This window comes from Cucumis sativus, chromosome 5 (genome assembly GCF_000004075.3).
Source record: "Cucumis sativus cultivar 9930 chromosome 5, Cucumber_9930_V3, whole genome shotgun sequence".
Lineage (NCBI taxonomy): Eukaryota > Viridiplantae > Streptophyta > Magnoliopsida > Cucurbitales > Cucurbitaceae > Cucumis > Cucumis sativus.
In genome coordinates, this window is record NC_026659.2 from 7,970,896 (window position 1) to 7,995,751 (window position 24,856).

Sequence of the window (24,856 nt, forward strand, 5' to 3'; positions counted from 1 at the left end):
ATGGCGTTCTTTTTCCAAATTGCGAAGTTTCAAAGCAACTCAAACAGTGGTAATAAAAATGGGTTATACGGGAAAGGAGCAAAGAAGAAACTCCATGTTGACTCATTGGTTATAATGGAGGTCATTGTTTTTTCAAAAGCATTCATGGACTTCCATGTCTATTTTTAGTCTACTCTTCTTTTTCTCATCATTGGGTTTGTTCCCTTTTCTTCTGATTAGGTAGCGGAATGCGAAGTTGTGAATGTTTGTGTCTCATTCTGCTGAAGAGTTCTTGAGGAATTTTGATGTGGAGGGAGTTTGTGGTTGGAGATTGAAAAAATGGACGCAGATAGCTCTTCAAAGACGGTTAAAACTAAGAACATATGTTCCAATGGCCTTATTCATCATTTGTTTTCTTGGACTTTAGAAGATATATTGTATGATGGTTTCTATAAAAACAAGGTTCTGTTTTTCTTTTTTATCTTCTGATTTTTTGATGAATACTCATCATACTTTATTTTCTGGGTTTTTCTCTTGACTTCCTTGCAATTTCTTTATACTGTTCTTATAATCTTATAGTTGATACTGGACCTAGACCAACTGAAAATCTAAACTAATTTTGTATTATATCTATAAAAAGTCATGCAGGAAGAATGTTGTTAATTATCTTTTTGTTATCGAACTCTAAAAATAGATGTTTCCCTCTTCTAGGAAGCACATTATAATTCAAATAAAAGATTCAAAAGCTTGCTTTTTTGGAGGATTACTTCTTGAGGTTACCTAGGCTACATCAAAATGTTGCATCTTTTTTTTTTTTTTAAATGTTTACTAATTACTATCCATCTCTATTTTCCGTACTATATACAATTAATTGACTAGAAGTTTCGCTGTAATATTGTAAAAACTTGGGTGGCGATAAAAATTAGATTATGGGATATGGCCTTAAAATTAGTTTATTTGAGATCATAAAACTAAGTTTATGGTTACATAACTAAAATACTACTATTTTATGAGTTTCTTGACTTCAAGTGTTGTAGATTTGAATAGTGGTTTTATGGGATGAATTAAAGTATTAACAAGTTGGCATGAACACTTAATTTTCTCTACTTCACTTTACTTGTATGATTCATACGATGCTATATGATCTAGAAGTAGATTTTTCTTTCCTGTATAGTTTTTTATTTCCTTCTGCTGAAACAAGTCAAGTAGCCCATCCTGATAGGTGCTTGTTCTTATTTTGAGTTCGAAATTTCAGGTGCAACATATTCCAGATTCGTTTGAATCAGTGCATCAATATCTTGGAACTTATCTCTTTCCTTTGTTAGAAGAAACTAGAGCAGAACTGTCTTTAAGTTTGAAGGCAATTCATAAAGCACCTTTTGCTCGACTGGTCTCTATTGAGGAGCCAAAATCTGGTGGCAAATTGTTACTAGATGTCAGTGTTGATTCTTGGAGAAATACAACAAAAAATGGTGGGAAGGAGTCTTACAGAACATTGCCTGGCGATATCTTTCTCATACTGGATGAAAAGCCGAATGCGGAAACTGTTATGAGTTTGCAATGCTCAACAAGAACCTGGGCTTTTGCTTGGGCTAAACAGAACCCTGAAAATGGATACTCTGCTCATCTGAAACTAAATTTCTCCAAAAACATCAGTGGTGAACATGACATGCAGAAAGAATTCTTTATTGTTTTTCTGATGAGTATCACAACCAACTTGAGAATATGGAACTCATTACACTCTTCTGAAGATGCAAAGATTATCGAGCACGTACTTAGCAAAAAATTAATGGTAAACATTTATCTTGAATGAAGACATTCACCTTGCTGGTTTTTGTTTATCAGCCTGGGCCCTACAGAGCATGATACTTTTTAACATGAAAATAATTTGATCTTTTGGATGTCAGGGTGACGAAATCTGTGATAGATGCTCTTTGTATAATAATGCTGTCTGTGCTGAAAAATTGGGAACAAGCTTATCTTCTGTGTTGAATGATTCTCAAAGTGCAGCAGTGCTGTGTTCTATCTGCAAGACACTTTGTGACCATATGCCTTCCGTGGAGCTTATATGGGGTCCGCCTGGTACAGGAAAAACTAAAACTATTAGTTTCTTGTTGTGTAAAATTCTGGAAATGAATCAAAGGGTTCTTGCCTGTGCCCCAACAAATGTTGCTATTACAGAATTGGCAGCTAGAGTTGTACAGTTGCTAAGAGAATCATCCAAAGCAAAAGGTGTGTTATGCTCTTTAGGCGACATGCTCTTGTTTGGGAATAAGGATCGGCTGAAAGTTGGTTCTGAACTTGAAGAAATATATTTAGATTACCGTGTTGACAGGCTTGTAGAGTGTTTTGGACAAGCTGGTTGGAAATATCATACAACTTGTTTCATAAATCTTTTTGAAAGTAGCAATTCTGAGTATCTCATATTGTTGAAGTCTAATGTACAAACAAGCCCTTCATTCCTCGGATTCATAAGAGAAAAGTTCAAATCTACTTCTTCAGCACTCCGTGGATGCCTCAAAACCTTGATAACACACATTCCCAAACAATTCATTCTGGAGCATAATATTCAGAATATAGAGATCCTTCTAAACTTGATTGATTCATTTGGAATGCTTTTATCCCAGGACAATGTAACCTCTGAGCAAATGAAGATGCTTTTGTCAAGTCCAGAAGTATTTATTGATTTTCCAAATTCTTCTGTGGCAGAAACCATTTTATATTTCAGGAGCCAGTGCCTCTCAAGTTTAAGAACTCTTCAGGCTTCCCTGAATCAACTTCAGTTTCCAAGTACAGCGAATAGAGAATCCGTGAAGAAGTTCTGTTTCCAGAGGGCTTCTCTGATTCTTTGCACTGCTTCCAGTTCATTTCAACTGAACTTCATGAAAATGGACCCAGTGAACTTGTTAGTTATTGATGAAGCTGCACAGCTAAAGGAATGTGAATCAATAGTACCGTTACAACTTCCTGGTATAAAGCATGCTATTCTCATTGGTGATGAGTGCCAATTGCCGGCAATAGTTAGTAGCCAGGTAAGTTCAATGGACTATCTACTTTGATATCAACATTCAGATATAGTTTGTCTTCCAATTATCCTTGGAACTCACACATAATGTCTAATCCCTTTTATATTAGGTTTGTGATGCAGTTGGATATGGTAGGAGTCTTTTCGAACGACTGAGTTTATTAGGACATTCAAAGCACTTGCTCAACACACAATACAGAATGCATCCATCAATAAGTTGCTTTCCAAATTCCAAATTTTACAGCAACCAAATTCTAGATGCTCCTCTTGTGATGGCTGAAGTACACAAGAAGTGTTATATTCCAAGTCCAATGTTTGGTCCGTATTCTTTCATAAATGTTTCTGTTGGGAAAGAAGAAGGGGATGATGATGGATATAGCAAGAAGAATACGGTTGAGGTAGCTGTAGTGATTAAAATAATTGAAAAGCTATACAAAGGTATGTTGATGCAAATGAGAGATAAAGTGCATTTGGGATTGCTTTTTAAGGGTCAAAACTAATTATGTGAGAATTCATTATCTATTAATCTATCTACTGACACTCTTTTAATTTACTCTAGTGTGCAAAATCACCACCTAGGTCATAGCTTTTGAAATTAGCTTTCTGATGAAACACCAAGTTGTGTTCAATCAATAGAACTTCATTGATAGTAGATTCTTCGTTCGATTACAAGAACAAATCGAATTGAGAATATCTCAATTCAGTTACAAAATCCCTCTCTGTTGTCTTATCTCTCAAAGGTGCACAAAATTCCTTACTAATCTCAAAACTTAACTCACTTTCCCTCCAAGATTACAGTTCTATTTATAATTCATATTGTAACTAACTCATTTAACAGACTCAGACGTGCCCGCACTGACACTCTCTTTCTTCTTCCCTCTTCTACTGTATTGGTGAATGATAGGGGGTCTATCACTTTCCTAAAAAATTCATGTACTCTAACAAAAATTTGGAAATTTGGATCTACCCTCCCATGTGCTCCGATTCTATTTTCTTATAAAGTTGTTTTTTTCCTACACTTTGAATAAATAATTTAGATTAAACAAAGTAACTTGCAATTTAAGTTATATAATTAACTAAATAAGATAATGAATATCAATATAAAAATATTTGAAATACTGTTAGAATTTGTGGGATTGGCCCTTAGGGTGTTTATGGAAAGCTTACCGTAAATCTTTCTTTTCCTTTTTTTCTTATTTCCTTCTGTATTCTATTTAATCTTCCTCATTGTACCTTTGTGAATCATCATAAAATAATAAAACAACAACATCGTGGTTTTTCTCCTAGTACTCAGGTTTACAGGTAAGCCTAGGTTTCATGTTTATTGCTGTCAATAAATAATAGCAGCAGCAACAACATCAATAATAATAACAAAGAAATAACATTAATATAAAGAAAAAGGAAAAGAGAAGAAAATTGGCAGTTAAGATATATTTCTTATTGTTTTGCTTGCATTAACTAGTTATAAATCCTCTCGAAGATCTTTTTGGATAGGTTTTCAATTTTCAGTATGTCCTTTTTTGTAGTTGGATTTTATTTTATACAATTTCTCTTGCTTTCACTCATTAATGATGTGGCTTTCTTTCATACGGAAAAATGTATATGCAGCCTGGAGGGGTGCCAAGACAAGACTCAACGTTGGTGTAATATCTTTCTATGCTGCACAAGTTTCAGAAATTCAGAGCAGACTTGCACATAAATATGAGAAGAGTCATAATTTCACTGTAAAAGTGAAGTCTGTGGATGGTTTTCAAGGTGGTGAGGAGGATGTGATCATATTAACCACTGTCAGATCCAACAGGAGAAAAAATATTGGGTTCATCTCTAGTTCACAGAGAATCAATGTTGCTTTGACAAGAGCTAGGTACGTTATCTTCCATGTATGTTTCGGTAATATTTAATTTCTTTTTACTTGTTACATTTTAGAATTTTTGTTCTTTGCAGGCACTGTCTTTGGATTGTTGGAGATGCAACAACATTAGGCAATAGTAATTCTGAATGGGAAGCTGTAGTTTCTGATGCCAAGGATCGTCAGTGTTATTTTAATGCTGCGGAAGACAAAGACTTCGCAGATGCTATAATAGAGGTCAAGAAAGTGCTTCTTGAGCTTGATGATTTACTCAACAAGGATAGCGTACTGTTTACAATGGCTCAGTGGAAGGTATGTATCTTGTGATACACTAATACTTTGTCATTGTGTAAGAGCACTTAGTTACTGAATATTGATATATATATTTTTTACTTTTGAAAATTTATATTGATTTTTGTGTGCTCAAACAAACTTATCTTCTTGTAATCTCAGGTTCTTCTAAGTGATTCTTTTAGGGCATCCTTTCAGAATGTGGTTTCAATCAACCAAAAGAAATTAATTATTGTCCTTTTGCTGAGGCTCTCATGTGGCTGGCGTCCAGGGACAGACTATGTCCCCAATCTCAAATGTTCTAACATTATAAAATGCTTTAAAGCTGAAGGTCTGTTCATCATATACTCATTGTATATTGAGAAGGATTTAAAGTACAAACAAATTCTTAAGATATGGGATATCAAACCTTTGACGGATGTAAAAGTACTTGTTGAGTGTCTTTCCGACATACATGAGCTGTATACTGATGACTTCCTGAATCTATGTAAAGCAAAGTCTCATAAAGGGTACACCCATATCTTCTCATTTTAAATGTGACCAGTAAGAAAATTGTTGCCCTTTCATATATTTACTAATTGGATAATGTTGGCCTCACACAATTTTCTGTTATGTGACTATAGGGATCTTGAGCTTCCAATCACATGGAGTGCTTCTCCTGATATTGTTGTTTATAAAGATTACATGAAAGCTGAGCTAAATGCCATATTAAGTTTGCAAGGTGACAGTGATGACACCCAGGATATAACTTTGAAAAAAAAATTGCTGCAGATGAGGTTTCAATCTTTATCCTATCAAAAAGCAAAGCACTTGCTCTCGGGCCGTGACAGTAAAGAATTGGATCTCCCATGTCAAGTCGAAGATGTTGAATTAGAGATAATTTTGGTTCCTACCAATGCTTTCATAATGGGAAGGCCCGGTTCTGGGAAAACTGCAGCTATGACAGTAAAGCTTTTTATGAGAGAACAGCAGCAGTATATCCATCCTACGGGATGTAGTCTGGTTACACGAGAGAATGCAGAAGTATGTTATAGAAATGAGGGTGGTGAGGAATGCAAAAAGACAGAGAGAACTGTCCTGCGACAGCTGTTCATCACAGTCACTCTTAAACAGTGCCTCTATGTAAAAGAGCGCCTTGCATACTTGAAAAGGTTTGTGAAAATTTTCTGGTACTTGTTTTAAGAGTCGTACCTTTCACAGAAAAGACATTAGAGTTTGTTCGGTAAATTAAATGTCCTTCATTTCCAGTATATATTTGATTGAATTACCACCAGTAAGGCTTACAAAAACGGTAGAGGCTTACAAAAACGGTAGACTTAAACATAGACTTAAACAAACACATATGAAACTCCCATCGCAGAGTGCTTTTTGGTCGAAAGAGATAAGAATTCATCATTTCTTTAAGTAAAGTTTGGCAATTGACTTTCTGGATTTCAATTGAATGAGCTGGCCAAACATTGAAAATCAAGCTCAGAGAGCATAATGAAATCAGCGCAGTTACAAAGCATATAGTTATTTGTCTACACTTACCCTCTCATCAGGAGTTTGGATTGTTCAGTCAAAGAAGAGCCAACTATTCTTATTTATTATTCCTTTTTTTGTAAATAAAAATATGCACTAGAATGATGATTAATAGCTTCATGGTATTAAGAGCATTCTTAAGATCATTATGAAATCTTCTCGTGTTTTGAAATAATAAATTTTATATTGGTTGGGAATGAGATTTTATCTTCCCCTTCTTCTCAGTTATTTCACCTCAAAGAATGATCTCATATTGTTTCTTGAGCTTAATCTAATTATGTTTCTGAAATATTCTAATTTCACCATTACTGAATCATATTTTATATGTTTAGGCCATAATTGAAGGTTTCTTTAATATGCAGAATTTCCAATGGTGGGAACGTTTTTAAAGAGACCCAAAATTTGTGTAAAGCTGATGTGCTCGATATGAATGATGTTCAAGATCTCTTGGATGTTCCAAATAGCTTTGATGGTATTCCAGCCAACTCATTTCCTCTAGTGATAACATTTAGAAAGTTTTTGATAATGCTTGATAGAACTGTGGGAGATTCATACTTTATTAGATTTCAGAAACAATGGAGACTTAGTGGTGGCAAGCCCAAAGATTCATTATCAAGAGCTGCCTATAATTTTATAGTATCAAAGGAAGTAACTGTTAAAAACTTTGCTTCATCGTACTGGTCCTACTTCGATAGCTGTCTAACCTACAAGCTTGATGCTGTTGTGGTTTTCAATGAAATCATTTCCCAGATAAAAGGTGGATTAGGAGCAAAGGATGCTCTTGATGGTAAACTTAGTAAGCTAGATTATACTCGACTTTCAAAGGGTCAGTCCACATTAAGCAGAAAGCAAAGAGAAAGAATTTATGATATATTTTTAGATTATGAAAAGATGAAAAACGCAAAAGGGGAATATGATTTGGCTGATCTAGTCATTGACCTTCATCGTCGATTGAAAGTTTTTCGGTATACAGGCGATCACATGGATTTTGTTTATGTGGATGAAGTACAAGCTCTTACTATGATGCAAATTACTCTTTTAAAATACCTGTGTAAAAATGTCAATTCAGGCTTTGTTTTTTCAAGTAATACAACTCAAACTATTGCCAAGGGTATTGACTTCAGGTTCCAGGACATAAGATTTTTGTTCTACAAGGAATTCATATCAGGAGTTAAAACTGATGAAAAAGGCATTGATGCAGGGTTAATAAAAATCCCGGACATTCTTCACATAAATCAGAATTGTCGTACACAACCCAAAATTCTCCAATTAGCTAATAGCGTTACAGATCTTCTTTTCCGCTTCTTTCCACGATGTATTGATATAGTGTGCCCTGAAACAAGTGAAATGAGTTCAACTGATTTTGAAACCCCAGTTCTTCTTGAAAGTAGGAAAGGCCAAAATATGATGATGGTTTTATTTGAAGAGGGGAGAAATATACCTGCAGACGCTCGTGGATATGGAGCAAAACAGGTCATTTTGGTTCGAGATGAGTGTGCCAGGGATGAGATCTCTAGTCTTGTGGGAAATCAAGCCATTATCGTTACAATTATGGAGTGTCAATGCATGGAATTTCAGGTGAATACTAGTCCTTATTTTGAATTACAATAAATTTGCATGAAGTCGCTATCATTGATAGCCATTCTTTTGATTTTTGGATGGGAAGATATTATGCTTCGAAGAGTTGTCTCAGGTTTGTGGGATAAATCACCTCAGGGATTTCAGAACCTGAAAACTTGAGTTATATAATCTACTCCATATAAATGTCATACTTCATAGTAAAGCCTTGTTTTCACTATGGTGAATGAATCACACTATAAATGGGATATAAGATCAGAGGAACTTATTAATTATTGAGACAGTTAAGTTTTTAGTTTTGATAATTTAGCATGACCATTCATACCTTCTTTTCTCCATAGAATGTATGTTCTGCAAAATTTAAAGTTTAACCTTCTGCCACAATTATATGCTGAAATATATATATACTTATATATTTGCATTTTAGGATGTTCTGTTGTACAAATTTTTCAACTCATCGCCTCTGGGAAATCAGTGGAGAGTCATATATCAATATATGATTGAGCAAGACATGCTTGAAATTGCTCCCGGTGGTTCTCCAAGCTTCAATCAGCCAGTACAACTGGACTTATGTTGGGAATTAAAGCTACTCCATATAGCACTTACACGTTCAAGGAGAAGATTATGGATTTATGAAGACAACCAGGAGTTTTCCAATCCGATCGTTGACTATTGGAAAAAACTGTGTTATGTTCAAGTAAAGACACTGGATTACTCAATCGTACAAACAATGAAGGTCCCAAGCACGAAAGAGGAGTGGAGCTCACTGGGGCTTGAGGTATGACTAATTTTCCAGCATGCATGAGCATATCCTGCTAAATTAAGGATAACAAGTACTGCTCTTGATTATTAACACTCTTCCTTTGGAACTTAAGTACTTGTTATAAAACCCTCGAGGAATGGATTTAACTGTCTTACTAACAAAACAAAACTCTTGAAATGAATTTGAAAATGTTGGAAGTTCAACAATTTAGGAACGTTTATGTGTAAATGCTAGTTGTCAAATATTTGTTCTTGATTGTCATAATTCTGTTTCATATTTGTCATAGGTTTTTCTCCTTTATAAGAAACTTGATAGACCACCAATAATAGTTCATCAATACAGTAAAAGGGGGAAGAATAAGTGGTTGAAGGAGCTAATTGTAAATATAACCGATTAGATAGTTAGTCTGTTTATTAGTTGAAACTAATCAGCTGTAAAACTGATTAGTTCTCCCCCCCAAACTACCTAACTGTAACAAACTGAATGTAACTACCCACTACAATTCATCAATTCATCAAAACATCAAGCCCATACACCGCACCCGATTTAAGCTTAAGCGCATCTTGACTTTCTTGTCTTTGGCTGTCTCCATATACTCAAAGAAGCTCTCCACATTTTTTAACCCAATCAAGAAGTGCTTCTGCATCCAATTTGCCGCTGAAATTTGGCAAATCGACCTCCATCTTAAAATCTTGCTGCAAATTTTCTCTTCTCCTTATTTCTCTATATCTGGCAGGTTGCAAATGGTCTTCAAGATAGTCTTCTCCCCCATTTCGGCCTCTTCTGAAAACTGGGTTTTGAAATCTGAACTCTCTCTGTCGCTGGCCATCTCTGAAATCTCTTCTTTCTCTTTGGCGTGGCCGAAAAAGCACTTCCTCTTCAGAAGCCTCCGAATCTTGAAGATCCATATTGGGCTCCTATAGTCGGCCGTCTCTGAGGTGGTCTCCACCTTCGTCTGACGTTTCTGATGAACTCCAGTGATTGTCGCGGCCCGACTTGCCGGGATTTCGGCCGGCAATGTGCCGGAGTTCTTGGTGATTACCGTCGCCGATTTCCTGCTGCTGGGGAAGTGCCATCAACACTACTTCCAGCCGGTGAGCAAGACGTTCCGTGTTGGTTTCAAGATTTCTCACTCGGTTGATGAGTTCTACCACACTTTCTTCAACGGCCATCAATCGGGCAGTCGAAGTGAGTGGAGATGGGATCTCTTCTTAATTGGGCACTACCTCCTTTCCTTTGTCGAGGTATTCTTGCCAGTCACAGCTCCCTTCATCAGTGAAGCTCTGATACCAAGTTGATGTGTTTGGGTGTGTGTCTGTGTTCTTGGACAGAAAACACTTAAAATAGACTAAAAATCTTCTTCTGGAACTTTTTATTATTAATAGACACAATGACAAACTAAGGGTTTTTATACTAAACCCCAAAAGTCAACAAATTACATCAGCCTAATCATAAAGCTTCTAAAATATCAGCACACATTTGATATAGTAACAGTAACTAAACAGTGACTAACTAACAGTAACTAAACACTGAGCACAAACTAAATACATCAAGTTTGGAGAAAGAGAGGTTAAGCTCTTTGTACTCGAGGTATTTTGTAGCCCTCGGGCACCCTTTTTCTAAGTAATACTAAAGTTAGTAAGGAGATACCTTACAGATTGTTAGTACATTAACTGCCAGATAGATTCTATCCTTATGTCTGTTGCCAGTTATTTTCTTTTCATATTTTCTGCTTATCATTTTATACATTATGATGGCAGTTCTTTTCAGAGGGTGTTTATGGGGCAGCATCTTTGTGTTTTGAAAGGGCTGAAGACAGACGTAGAAGTGAATGGGCCAGGGCTGCTTCTTTTTGTGCAACTGCAAATCCTCAAATATCTCGTAATGCCCTTCGAGAAGCTGCTGAAATTTATATTTCTTTGGATCGTGCTGAGATTGCTGCCAAGTGCTACATTGAGTTAAAAGAATATAAAACAGCAGGTGCACAACTTCGATAATTTTAAAGTTTCATACATGAATCTGAGCTTGTTTTAAGTCTAGGACTGTTCAAGTATCATAATGAGAAGTCCAATAGGCCTAGATGGGTAAGGAAGAGATAATATTACAATTGGTAATTTGGTAGGATAGTTTAAAAGGACATTTTGGTGATATGATGTGTGGCTTTTAAAGTGGAAGGCCCATCTTAAATCGTCTTATTAATGTCTCCGTTATTGTTGTAGCTTATACATATTTAACAAAATGTGGGGAAGCAAGGTTAGAGGATGCTGGTGATTGTTATATGTTGGCTAAATGCTACAAATTAGCAGCCGTGGCATATTCAATGGGCAGATGTTTCTTGAAATTCTTTGATGTCTGCACTGCGGCAAATCTTTTCGACACGGGGTTGCAAGGGATCTGCAGCTGGAGGAAATATGATAATGTTGATCTCATTAAGAAATGCAAACATATCAAAGAGGCGTGGCATTTGTTTCTGTGGAAAGGTGCCCTTCACTATCACCAGCTTCAAAATTTTGGTTCCATGATGAGATTTGTCGAATCCTTCGACTCCATTGATGAAAAATATTTATTCCTCGGGACTTTGGGTCTCTCTGAGAATAAAATGTTGCAAGAGGAAGAACTAACCATATCCGAAAATGAAGGGTTTCATTCACCAGGGTTGCATCTTCAACCAAAGCTTGTATCAGTCTCAGTACACAAGGAAACATCTCAAAATGATACAAAGACTAAGGGTAAGATGAAAGTTGCTAATAACATATCAACAGCTAAAGGGTCTTCGCGTGGTTCAAAGTTTCAACCTAAACTCAAGTCAGTATGGAAGGAAACGACATTCCAAAATGATACCAAGTCAAAGGAAAGGATGAAAGTGGCTGATGACATGTTTTCACTAGGATTGCAGTTTCAATCTAAGCTTGAGTTCAAAACAGTAGCACAGATTGATACCACGATAAGGGGTAAGATGAAAGTTGCTGAAAACATGTCAACAACTAAAGGGTCTTCCCAAGGATTGAAGTTTCAATCTAAGATAAAGTCAGTATGGAAGGAAACAACATCCCAATATAATACAATGACAAAGGAGGTGGAACTGGCTGATAACTTGTCTACAGCTGAAGAGCCTTTGCAAGGATTGCAGTTTCAATGTAAGCTTGAGTTTGAAACAATATCACAAAATGATACGACGACAAGGGATAGTATGGAAGTTTCTGAGGACATGTCAATAGTAAATGGGTCTTCAAAAGAGTTGAAGTTTCAACCTAAGCTCAAGTCAATATGGAAGGAAACACAATCCCGAAATGGTACAAAGACAACGGATAAGATGAAACTGGCTAATAGCATTAGCATGTCTATAGCAAATGAGTCTTCACAAGGATTGCAGTTTAAATCCAAGCTCAAGACGAAAACAGTATCTAAAAATGATACGGAGAAAAAGGATAAGATCCAAGTTGCTGAAATCATGTCAACAAGTGAATGGTCTTCACATGGATTGCAGTTTCAATCAAATCAGGAGTCACTGTGCATGGAGAAAACATCTCAAAATGATTCGAAGATTGAGGATAATCTGACAGTTGCCCCTTTCATCTCATCCCCTAAAGACACATCATACAAGTTGCAATTTAAGCCAAAGTCTGTGTATGCCAAAGAGGTAATTGCAGCACAAAATGATCTGAAGATGGAGAAAGACGAAGTGAATATTGTAAACAAGGCAGAAGCTTCACAAAGGCTGCAGCAGCAATGTAATCAGAAGGTCAGAAATGCACATAAGGAAACAACAAGCTCGATTGATTCAAAAGCGAAGAAGGATAAGATGAAAAACTCTGTCAACTTGTCAGAATTTGGAGATTCATCACAACAACTGCAACAGCTGCAAATTGAACAGAAGAAGCTAAAAAACAAGAATGTGGATGGTGAGAAGGGTAAACAGAAAGTGACAGATCACAAGTTCATAGCCAAGCAGTACTGGAGAAAGGTAACCGAAAATGGTATGAAATTCAATTTTCAAAAATGATATAATGTGCATGAATATGAGCAGTTTTACGCTCTACGATTCTGTTAGCTTGTTTTTGTACATATGCATGTACACATGTGAACTTTCATTCTGTAATATAATGCATATAGGGCCTATAGTTTTGAGTTTGTGATATTGGTGGCTTAATAAACACTTCAGACTTGACTATTTTTGGGTTGTTGGCATATCCAACATACTAATATGGCCTTTTCCTTGTTATCTTTGGCTTGGCCTCTGAAATTTGGATATCAATCCTCCTTAATCTATCTAGTCTCTCTCAATCAGTCTGTTCATCGTGCACTCTCCCTTAGATTCCTATAAAACCACAAAGCTGTTGATCGAGGAGGTTTTATTTCATCTGCCCTTTCTCTTAGTTATTGTTTTGTTTTAACTCACTTATGTTTCATAATCAAGGTTTAAGATTTAAAAAATATGGAGGTTTTGATTGTTGAAAATATCGATGCAAATATTGATAAAATGTTGATGACGGTGGATATTTTTGGAAAAATTATAAAAACAAACCGTAATAAATTTAAACCATTTTTGGAAATAATGGTTTATTTGTGAAATAGTCAACAAAATAGATTAAAGCTGATATACTCAATAGCTTTGTATATTAGTTTGATAGCTCAGTTATCAGATTTAAAGTATATCAATTATAGTTGATATAGAAAATGGAGAAAATATTAACCTACACATTCAACGTAGTTGTACTAATTTAGACCCTTAACTAATAATTATATCAATTTAAATTCTAAACTTTGAGGCTTTGTATCCATTTAAATTTTAAACTAATTAATAATTATATTAATTTAAACTTTGAACTTTTATAAGTGTGTCAATTTAAACTTGAGTTCACATTATTATATCAATTTGAACCCTCTTTTATGTTTTATTTGGATACACTTACGAGAGTTGAGAGTTTAAATTGATATAATTATGTAGATTTGAAGTTTAATTTGATATATTTGTGAAAGTTTAGGATTTGCCAACACGAGATTAGTTTATCTAACATCTTATTCGTCATGACATCCCACACCAAGTTTACTTAAAAAGACCTTTAAAAAAAACTTACACGATTTAAATTGACAATTATTAGTTTGAGACTTAAATCAAAATAATTATTAATTTGTGATCTAAATTTGTCCATAATTTGCCTTTATAAAATATTTAGTAGTATTAGTATATGAATTGTAGAATAAACATAATTTATTTTATGCACGTACTTAGTTTTCAAATATACGAAAATGAATCCAATTTTTTACAAATTACAACCAAATTTCTTAGTTTAACAATTATAGACGTTGGTAGAAAGAATTTTATAATACACAATTTTAGAGAAAAGACCTCGTTTGGCCACAATTTTACACCAATGCCTTAAATTTTCAATTAATTTCATTAATAAGATTTAGTTAATTTTATGAACAAATTTGACCTTTTAAATAATACATATAAACAAAATTTGAGATATTTTTTTACCGTAATGAAATATTTTGAACTATATTTATTATTAAGATAATTTTAAAAATAGCATAATATTTATAAGCTATAGTAAAATTTCTGATTCTATCCACGACAAAAATTGATAGACTTTTATCACTTTCTATTAATGTTACTAATAGAAGCATATCACTATTATTATTGTAACTATTTTGTCAAATTTTCTATTTTGGACCATTTTTCTTATTATTTATATTAAAACTTACATATTTACACTATTAATTATTGGAGAATTATCAAAAATAACAAATTTGACAAAATATTTACTAACATATGGCAAAATTTTCAAATTATATCAATAATAGCCAAAGGAAAGAGTTTGACCATCACTTTGCATAATAAGAATCTTGGAAAACTCAAAGAGGAGAAATTAAAGTTGATTATCCTCCAATGGAAGATGTTGAGTTCAAAAGTTTTTATAACGAGAACGATATAGCAAAACCTTTTCAAATTATCAAAGAATCAGAAGAATATAAGACTCCAACAAATAAGGAAATAAAAAGTATGTAGGTGCAAAACAAATATTCAAACAAAATGCTCTCTTCAATTCTAACAAAAATGAAAGTCTTCAAGTTAGAGAGAACTTTTAACCCTCCTACCCCTAAAGAAATTCATAACATTTTCCGACCTTTAGAAAAAGTTAGAATAAAAACTAAAAACAAAAACTTCTTGAAGAAACTAAAAGGTGAGAGTTCTATAAATGTTCTTAATGAAGAAGATGCAGCTCAATTCATTGGAGATTTTGAAAATCTTTCACTCAACGTAGAAGAAAAACAAATCAACAAAATCAATTTTGAAAGATTTGTTAACAGAAGAGATCAAATTAATTTCTATAAACGATCTTCATTTCCAGAAAAAGATCTAGACCAAAGATAAAGATATGCAATCAATACAGAATTCAATGGAGAATCTATATATGTTTGGAATATTGATGGAACTTCATAATATCAAATTTATGACATATTGAATAATATGTTAACTTATTCCATAGTCTATGAATCCAATGGTCATACAAATGGAAAAGTTGTTATGCTTCTAATCAATGGATTCAGTGGAAGCCTCAAAATGTGGTGGGATCATGCCCTAACCAATGAACAAAGGGAAGCAATTAAAAATCATAGGACAAGAATTAGAATGATGATTAAAACTAAAGATGGAACTTCAACAACTCAAGAAGTAGAAGAAGAGCGAGTGGACGCTATAAAAGTTCTTCTCTACACAATCAACATGCACTTTGGCCCAGGAAGTGACACTGATATAGAAAACCAGAGGAAAATAATAAAAATCTAAAATCTTCCTCTATGGAAAACTTTAGATGGTACAAAAGTATGTTCTTATTCAGGATTGCAATACCAGACATTGGAAAGAAATGTTCATTGATGGACTTTCGAGCTTCATGGCAGAACGAGTCTACAACTCTCTCAACGAAACACACTCTGAGCAAATACCTTCGGAAGACCTTACATATGCTCGATTAACCTCTAAAATCATAGAGTATGGTCTTCTGCAATGAGATAAAAATTCAAAGCAAAGTTCAAAAGCATTCAAATCTTCATAAGAGAGAAACAAAGACTTTTTGTTCTTAATATGGATTTGAGAAAGTCAAAGAATCGGGTTCTTCTTCAAAGAAAATTTGTCCAAAACACTATAATATGAAACCTACATTTTATAGAAGATCTTCAAAGTATAGCAAATCTTAAAAAGGTATTTCTTTAAAAATGTCTTTAAAGAAATTAAAGACGCAAGTAAATGTGTTTTAAACAAAACAAATGTTTTAACTTTCAAACAAGATTTATTATTTCAAACTATTAACCGTGTTTGAAATGAGGAGTTAAAATGAAATATTTTAGAAACACTTAGAGATTCTTTCACACGAGAATCTTCCTCAAAACAATTTTAAAAAAGGAAAACAATTTTTTGAAAAGGTTTTTCAAAAGTATTACAAACTCCAAACACCGGTTTCTATTGATGATTTAAAATTTGAAATCAATTGCCTTAACAGGGAAATTTTCCAACATAAATATGAAATTTTAGAAATGAAAGTAGAAATTTCTCATATGAAACAAAATAATAATTAAGATGATTTAGACTTAGGAAAATATTTTTTAAGTAATCTAAATCGTGAAATTAATTTAATTTCAAGAATAAGTTTTAGTTTATTCACTTTAAAAATAGAAGATTTCAAAATTACTTTAAAATCACTCATAAACTCAAGTGCGGATCAAAATTGTATTTTAATTCCTACAAAATATTTTGAGAAAACCATAGAGGTTATCAAAATTGTATTTTAATTCCTACAAAATATTTTGAGAAAACCATAGAGGTTATTATCATTGGAGCAAACGGTAAGAGATTATATATCAAATTTAAACTTTCAAAAGTACATGTTTGTAATAAAGAATATTGTTTCAAAACATCTATTCTTTTAGTCAAAGATCTTTGCCAAGAATTAATTCTTCGAACTCCTTTTAGTAAAAAGAAATTCGGAGAAAAATTGATTTTGGAATTTATCTCATCAACTTTTATAAATGAATGTTTTGAAAATAAAACAAATAAAAAGAAAACAAAAGCAAATTAGTTTTCTAAAAAAGGGAAATTGACTACAAAAGGATTGAGGAAAATTTAAAAGAATTTTCAATTCAAAATAGGATAAATTGAAATGAAATTTGTTCTAATTTACCAAATGTATTTTGGGATATGAAAAAACACATAATTGATCTTCCATATTCCAAATAATTCAAAGAATTGGATATCCTAACAAAAGCTAGACCGATTCAAATGAATTCACACATTACAGGAAAAAAATACAAGTCTTATTAGATAAAAATCTAATAAGATCCTCAAAGAGTCCATGGTCGTGAACCGCCTTTTATGTCAATAAAGTCGTCGAAAAATAGCGCGAAGTTCCAAGATTAGTAATAAACTATAAACCGTTAAACAAAGTTTTGGAATGGAATATTAGATATTCAATTCCCCATAAACAAGGTTTACGCAAAAGAATTTCAAATGTAAAAATATTTTTAAAATTTGATAAAATCTAGACTTTGACAAATTCAAATTTCTGGAAAAGATAAATTACCAAAATATTTTCAATGTTTCGTTTGGACAATAATAATGAAATGTAATGCCTTTTGGGCTAAAAAATGCCCCATCAGAATTTAAAAAAATCATGAATGGTATTTTCAATGATTTTAAAGATTTTACGATTGTTTATATTGATGATGTTTTAATCTTTTCTCTAAGTTTAGAAAAACATTTTAAACATATCAATATTTTCATAGATGTCATAAAAAGAAATGGTATGGTAATCTCTTTACCAAAAATCAAATTATTTGAAACAAAAATAAGATTTTTAGGGTTTGAAATATACTTAGGAAAACAATCAAGCCCATTCAAAGGTCAATTAAGTTTGCGTCGTACTTTCCTAGTCAAATTCTAGATAAAACACAACTTCAAAGATTTCTCGGCTGCCTACATGATGCGTCTGACTTCATTCATAACCTTAGACCCATTTGCAAACCACTATACCAAAGATTAAAGATAAATCCAAAATCATGGTCCGACAAACACACTTGAATTGTTCAAAAAATTAAGTCTTTCGTCAAATCAATCTCGTGTCTTAATATCATCAACCCAAAAGTAAACCTTATCATTAAAACAGATGCCTCTGGTTTAGAATATGGAGGAATCCTCAAACACTGTCTAGATAAGATCAAATCAATAATATGATTCCACTCAGAAATTTGGAATGAAAAAGAAATTACTCAATGGTGAAAAAAGAATTACTTGCAATAATTCTCTATGTTAAAAAATTTCAATGAGAATTTATCAATAAAAAATTTGTTATCAAAATCGATTCAAGAGCCTCAAAATTCGTGTTAGAAAATGATGTATAAAAGATCGAGTTTCAGAACAAAATTTTGCTAGATAGCAAGCCATACTATCTTCAACGGATAACTTTTTTACTTTCTCTTGTTCGTTTGAGGTTTATCTATTTTTCTTTTTTCTTTTTTCATTTCTCTATACAATCTCATTTTAATTATTGGTACATTTTCATGTCAAATATACATTTTAAATATACCTATAATTACTTAAACCTAATAATTAAAATAAGAAAATTTTATAAAATTAACTACATTTAAAATATGTAAACCATAATGCATGGTAAATCAACAAACAGTAAGATTTTGTTACATATTTAAATCATAATGTAAGTTAAATCAACACAAAGTACGTTTTTGTTATGCCTTAAAATGTATCACAATGCATGAATTTTTTTAACTTTGAAACTCAATTAACCCTATCAAGTATCACATTCAAAACTACGTTATCTTTTGTTTGTCTATTTAATAGAATATTTAAGATATACCTATTATTTCATATGTTTTGAATATATATAGTACTAACCTCGAAATTTAGACCTAAATTCTGTTGGAAAAATTATGTATTTGCCGACCGTCAAAAGTCTTCTTCTTCACCGTCGGAATCTCTCAAATTTCTCAGTACAAACCGTAACCCATGTTGTCTTCCGTGAGTATAATGGAAGGAGTAGACTACGATTTTCGTAGAAGGAAAGTATTGAGTGTTTTCGACTTCTTTCCAAAATTGTATCGCACGTTCTTTTTCATTTATATTTTTGTTTTAAATCAATTAAATGATAGAAATTAGTATTAAAGTAATTTGGATCGAATATTTGTGTAATATACATACCCATTTAGAACATATTTTGAAATTTATTAGAAATTAAGACTCTTTATGTAATATCACATGACAATTTAGGTCATCTTAGTTATCTAAAATACTCTTTAGGAAAGTATTGAGTGTTTTCGACTTCTTTCCAAAATTGTATCGCACGTTCTTTTTCATTTATATTTTTGTTTTAAATCAATTAAATGATAGAAATTAGTATTAAAGTAATTTGGATCGAATATTTGTGTAATATACATACCCATTTAGAACATATTTTGAAATTTATTAGAAATTAAGACTCTTTATGTAATATCACATGACAATTTAGGTCATCTTAGTTATCTAAAATATTATTCAATCTGAAATAATCGAACCATATTTTACTGACTGGGTTGAAAAAATTAATTTAGATTGTTGGGATTGTGGAAGGCATATAAAAATATAAAAAAATATGGATTGAATTGAAAAATGTCTACCGACTCAATTCATGATTTTTGTTAAAAGAGAGAGCAAATAAGATTTTGCCCTAACAATCGTCTTCTGCTTCATCTTCTTCTCTCTCACCGTACTCTACCTTTGAGTTTCTCCGACTATCCCTTCTTCTCTCACACTCTCTCTGCTTCATCCTCTCTCATCCACTTTCGCATTTCTTACAGTAACAGCGACACCAGATCTTAAGTTTTCTCGTCTTCACTCCACGGTATTTTATCGTTTCTTTTTCTTCGCCTTATGCGTGATTCTTTGGATACTTTCTAAATTCTTCTAATTTGTTTCAAGTTTTCATTTTCAGGAAACTTACCACCCTGTTAATTTGTTTGAATCCCCGAGTTTCGTTTAGGCTTGTATTTCATTTTGGTAGGTTATTTGTTTTTATGAGTGAACTTCTTTCTTATATTTGGCGAAGGGGAACTACATCGATTTTTGGTGAATTTAAGATTTTTGTCATTTGAAGTTTGTACTAATTTTCTGATTTTTCAAGATATTTTTGGAGGAATTTTATCTACTAGAGGGTTTCTCGTTTTTACTTTTATTTATTCAGAAAGCATTTTATATTCAGGTTTCCATATTGTTTCTGGATTGAAATGGTGGCTATGGAAACTACAATTGTCGTTAAATGACAGAAATCTTGAAAGAAAGTCAGAAAACTAAAACTTGGGCCTAACTAATTGGTTGCATGAATGAAGTGCAGTAGTACGTATATTAGCATTAGTTTGAAACAAGTTCGTGGACAAAAACCCAGTGTAAGCATATTCCAAACTGAACAATCTGGATTGGGTTCATAGTGTTGGAAAACACTGTAATTAATCTAACAGTGGCACCTCTAATGGTCTAGATGCTCTAGATTCCTTAATTTCCATTTGCATGTCCAGTAATTGCTTTTTGTAACTCCATTTTTGGGCTCTTGTTTTTACCCGTCCTTTTTTTTGTAATATTTTAAGTGAACTCATCGTTCTTAAATATCAATGAATTTTCAAAAGAGAGAATTCTCATTAACTTAATTCTCGTCAAGGAATTTTAGTTGAATAAACTGAAAGTTAATAAAGTAGATTAATTGGAATTCATTTAGACGTACCCAAGATAATTATGCATGCTTCAGATTTAAGAAAGCCAACGTGTATTTGAATCTTCTTTATTTTTTAGCTTTTTCATAGTTGTTTCTTCTTTGTTCCCTTTTATTGTTCAAACCCTGTTCAGTAACGATATTGTTTTTAGTCTTCTGTTCTTTGAAATTTATGCTTTCATGTTATGATTTTCACATTTCTTAAAGGAACGCTTGAATTCTTAGTGAAATTCTAGAAAGAAAAACATGTATAAAGAAAATAGTTTTTTTAGTTTTCAAATTTTGACTTGGTGTCTGAGGACGCTGATGAAAAGTGGATAACAACAAAGAAACTTATTGGTGGAAGTAGTGTATGTAAGTTTTTTAAAAAAAAACAAAAAACCTAATGACTATCAAATGGGGCCTTAGGTGTTCATTGCCACAATGGTTTCTCCTTTTCATTTCTCAGTCCTGTGTTCCGTTAAACCAAAATCTTCATGACTATCAAACCAAATAACTAACAAGACTACATTTCTGAGTTCATTGCCTCAATGTTCATCCTTATTAAGTGTTTTGTTAGCTAGTCTTCAGGAAGTCAATTTGTACTGGGGAGCTTTCATTTTTCCTGCCCTAGCTCTGTTTCTTACGCAATTTGTTCTTTTATTTGTATCTGCGTTGGTTTTGCCTAGCCTTTTTGTTCTTTTTTAGTTTTTAGTGTTGTTTTTGCGCCTTGGGGTATCATCCTAGTTGAGATGCTTGGTTTTGTTTGATGTTCCTATTTTATTGCTCTCTCTATATCTCTCTTGTACTATGAGCAGTTGTCTCATTTTATCTTTATTAATATCCAGTCTGTCTCCTTTTCAAAAAAAAAAAAATTATGTGTCCTGTAGAGTTTTGTCTTATTTTTTACTCCCGTAACTATTGAAGCATATCATAATTTTTTTGAATACGTAGTGTCTGTTTATTAAAGCAATAAATGATAATTGCTCATTAATTCTTTTACGTTGTTTGATAGTGTTGAATAAATTTGATTACTAATATTCAGGTATAAAAAGTTGGTTGTGCAAATAGAAGAAAACTAGAGATGAGTATTGGTGGTGAAAAAGGTTCTGCATCAACAAAGACACCAGCGGACTTTCTCAAGTCAATTCGGGGTCGTCCCGTAGTTGTGAAACTCAACTCTGGTGTTGACTACAGAGGTATGGTTGCCTCTACTCTTCATTCACCCTTGGTTTTGGGATAAGTCTGTACATGTTCAATTTTGATTTTAATTCTCAGGGCTGTATCATTAGTTTTAAGAATCTGTAGAAGTTCATGGAAAACAACACTTGCAAATGTTGAGGCACTATCCTATTTTTTGTTAATGAATCTTACTTGTTGATAAATGGCGTTAATAGTCAATCTTTTTGTTTTCTTTCCTTATAAGAATCTGTAGACGTTGAGGGAAACCGACACTTGCAAATGTTGAGATACTATCCTTTTTTGTTGACAAATGGCGTCTTTAGTAAACACTTTTTATTCCATCTAATCTCTTTATCAATTTCTTGTCATTTAAACCTGATTTGTTTGTAATATTTTTAACATAAACCAAGCTTTCATGGAGAAGAAACAAAATAATACAAAAGAAGCATGAAAAAGATACCCAAAAAGCTGAGCCAGAGATACAACAATAACCTAACAAGATAAAAAGGCCTCCAATCCAAAATGATTAGACCAAGAGAATAATCATGGAAGTATTTTGAAACAGATGTCAGAAAGAGGCCTTAAACTTGGAAAGAGCGCATACATTCCTAAGACCTCTCAAACCTCTGATAATTCTCTCATTGATCTCCAACCAATGCTCTATTACATAGCAAATAAGCGAGTTTGCAAAAGCATACAACCCTTATATTGAAAAGACAAATGGAAGAAGGCCTCTTCCATCACAAGGCAACAATCTGATGAAAATATTAAGGGACAATTTTTATGGCGAGCTACATGTATGCTTTGGTGTGGGGGGCTATGGGATAGGATCAATAGTTTTAGAGGTTTGGAACAAGACAGTAGAGATGTTTTGGGTCCTTGTTAGGTTCTATGTTTCTTTCTAATGATGTTATCTATTTTTTTTTTTTAATTATCCTTATGGTCTTGTTTTTTGATTTACTAGATTCCCGTGGCTTTGGGATTTCTTGGACGTGACATTTTCTTCTGAACGAAATTGTAGTTCATTGTTAGTTTTTTATTCCTTCAAATTTATTTAAAAAAGAATAAGGTAGGGTTGTTATTAGGAATCTTATTGTGGGATTAAGAGTATGTTCCTATTTTTATATATTGATTAGATCAATCTTACTTGGGAGAATAGTTAAATGTTACAAGGCTTTCAAAAAAATCAAGCTCACAAAAAAAGGGAGCCAACTACCAGAAGGGGCTTCAACTAAGTAAAATAATGCTTGCTTATATGTTACACATGATCTTTGAAATTGAAAGCCGAAGGAAAGAATGAAACTTATGTAGGTATTGTAGAGAAGTTGTGATTTGTTATAACTAGAGTCGGTGGGAAATGGTAAAGGTATGGATTGATTTAGTTGAGAGCCTCTCAAGTTTGAGTGGAGTGTTCAAGTACCTCAAATTAATTGTGTTCCTCCATCTTTATCTTTTAACGCTATTTTAGCTATTATTTTGGTTCTATCACAATCTGTTATGGCTATGCACTCACCAAAAGTCTCAAAAAAAAAAAAGTTTCAAATTGTTATAGCATGCTGGTTTTTTCAACACCAAGCAATCTTACCAGCTCCGAAGGAAAATACCACGACCATTTAGCCATAAAGCCTCATTCACAAATCCTCAAATTGCCAATACAAAACCCTCCAAACTCAATAGGTATCATAACCCTCTCCTAACTAAATGTGAACTGTTCCTCTCGTCAATACATAACATAAGGAACATGAACATTTGTTTCACAAATGTTGTCTTGATTTTAAACATAACCATTTGTCGTCCTTTGTTTAGGACCTTTATCTTTTCTTGTGCAGTATTACCTATTAACAGTTGAAAAATAGATAAAATTTATGTTGAATTCTAATGTGAAGATCCCATTATATGTTTCATTGCAAAGGTATTCTTGCCTGTCTCGATGGATACATGAATATAGCAATGGAGCAAACCGAAGAATATGTAAATGGACAGTTGAAGAACAAATATGGCGATGCTTTCATTCGTGGAAATAACGGTAGATATTGAAAAGAACATCTTCTTTGACAATCTTATCATCTTGACTCAACTCTTGATAATAATATTAAGCTACAATTTGTTAATGCAGTTCTGTACATCAGTACATCAAAGAGGACATTAGCAGAAGGGTCATCTTAGCGACGCTAAGAATTCTGACAGGAAATGAGAGATGGGTCGGAATTGGAAATTGATCATGAAATTGTGTTGTGTACAATGAAGTAGTGAGTCCAATCATCGCGCCAAGATGTTATGTTGTGGTTGTGAACAACTTCGACCAAAACTCTTGTTTGGTAGGAAAGAAATGAAATGCAAACTATGAGACCTTTGGACCTTTCTTTTATTGGAATTACTATTTTGATCTGCCTGAGACCCAATTAACAAATCCCTCCTTTTTAAAATCCTCATGTATGGCTCTTGATCATTTAAAATTCCTGTTTTTTCCTGTTCGAGCTAAAGATTCTGAAAATTTACCTTTCAGAATAACTATAAATTATAAATCTGTAATTGGCTAAACCATGAATTTGATGTTTTGCAAGGCAAATGTATAGGTGTGAAAATGCTCGATGGTGTAGTCTCTTATCTTTAGGTGATTCTATCTAATCTTCTATGTATGTAGTTATAGGGATGTGTGGTGGTCACTGGTCACCCTCCACGAGTCTTTAAAAAAATAGGTGTGAAATCAAATTACGTTCATTTCTTCAAGTTTGCAATATGATATTATTTTTTTATTGAAAAATTCAAATGCTACTTTTGTCTATAATTTAGACTCCCAGTTTATATTATCAATAAGTATAACAATTACAGAGACGATAAATTGAATCTTCTATTTCAAGAAACGAAATGTGTTTATATTATCAATAAGTTTAACAATTACAGAGATCTTAAATTGAATCTTCAATCTCATGATG

At 33.0% G+C, this 24,856-nt stretch overlaps 2 protein-coding genes across 4 annotated transcripts; both read left to right on the plus strand.

Annotated features, from left to right (window-relative positions):
• On the plus strand, positions 1-13,275 carry LOC101212224. Its single transcript, XM_031885424.1, has 13 exons — positions 1-120; positions 1,235-1,771; positions 1,887-3,011; positions 3,115-3,493; positions 4,299-4,306; positions 4,531-4,868; positions 4,949-5,165; positions 5,307-5,653; positions 5,768-6,295; positions 7,028-8,243; positions 8,671-9,021; positions 10,767-10,986; positions 11,226-13,275. Exons 1-13 carry the CDS (start codon positions 1-3, stop codon positions 13,007-13,009), a joined length of 7,170 nt encoding a protein of 2,389 aa, XP_031741284.1. The 3' UTR covers positions 13,010-13,275.
• Positions 13,276-19,668: 6,393 nt separating this feature from the next.
• On the plus strand, positions 19,669-24,346 carry LOC116404123 (sm-like protein LSM36B). 3 transcript variants are annotated; one of them, XM_031886361.1, is made up of 5 exons: positions 19,673-19,898; positions 19,976-20,053; positions 21,784-21,937; positions 23,833-23,946; positions 24,037-24,346. In XM_031886361.1, exons 3-5 carry the CDS (start codon positions 21,823-21,825, stop codon positions 24,084-24,086), a joined length of 279 nt encoding a protein of 92 aa, XP_031742221.1. In that variant the 5' UTR covers positions 19,673-19,898; positions 19,976-20,053; positions 21,784-21,822; the 3' UTR covers positions 24,087-24,346. The 3 variants fall into 3 exon arrangements, with proteins under 3 accessions (XP_031742219.1, XP_031742221.1, XP_031742220.1); XM_031886360.1 differs by having other exon boundaries at positions 19,674-19,898; positions 19,989-20,053; XM_031886359.1 differs by lacking the exon at positions 19,976-20,053 and having other exon boundaries at positions 19,669-19,898.
• Positions 24,347-24,856: the final 510 nt, after the last annotated feature.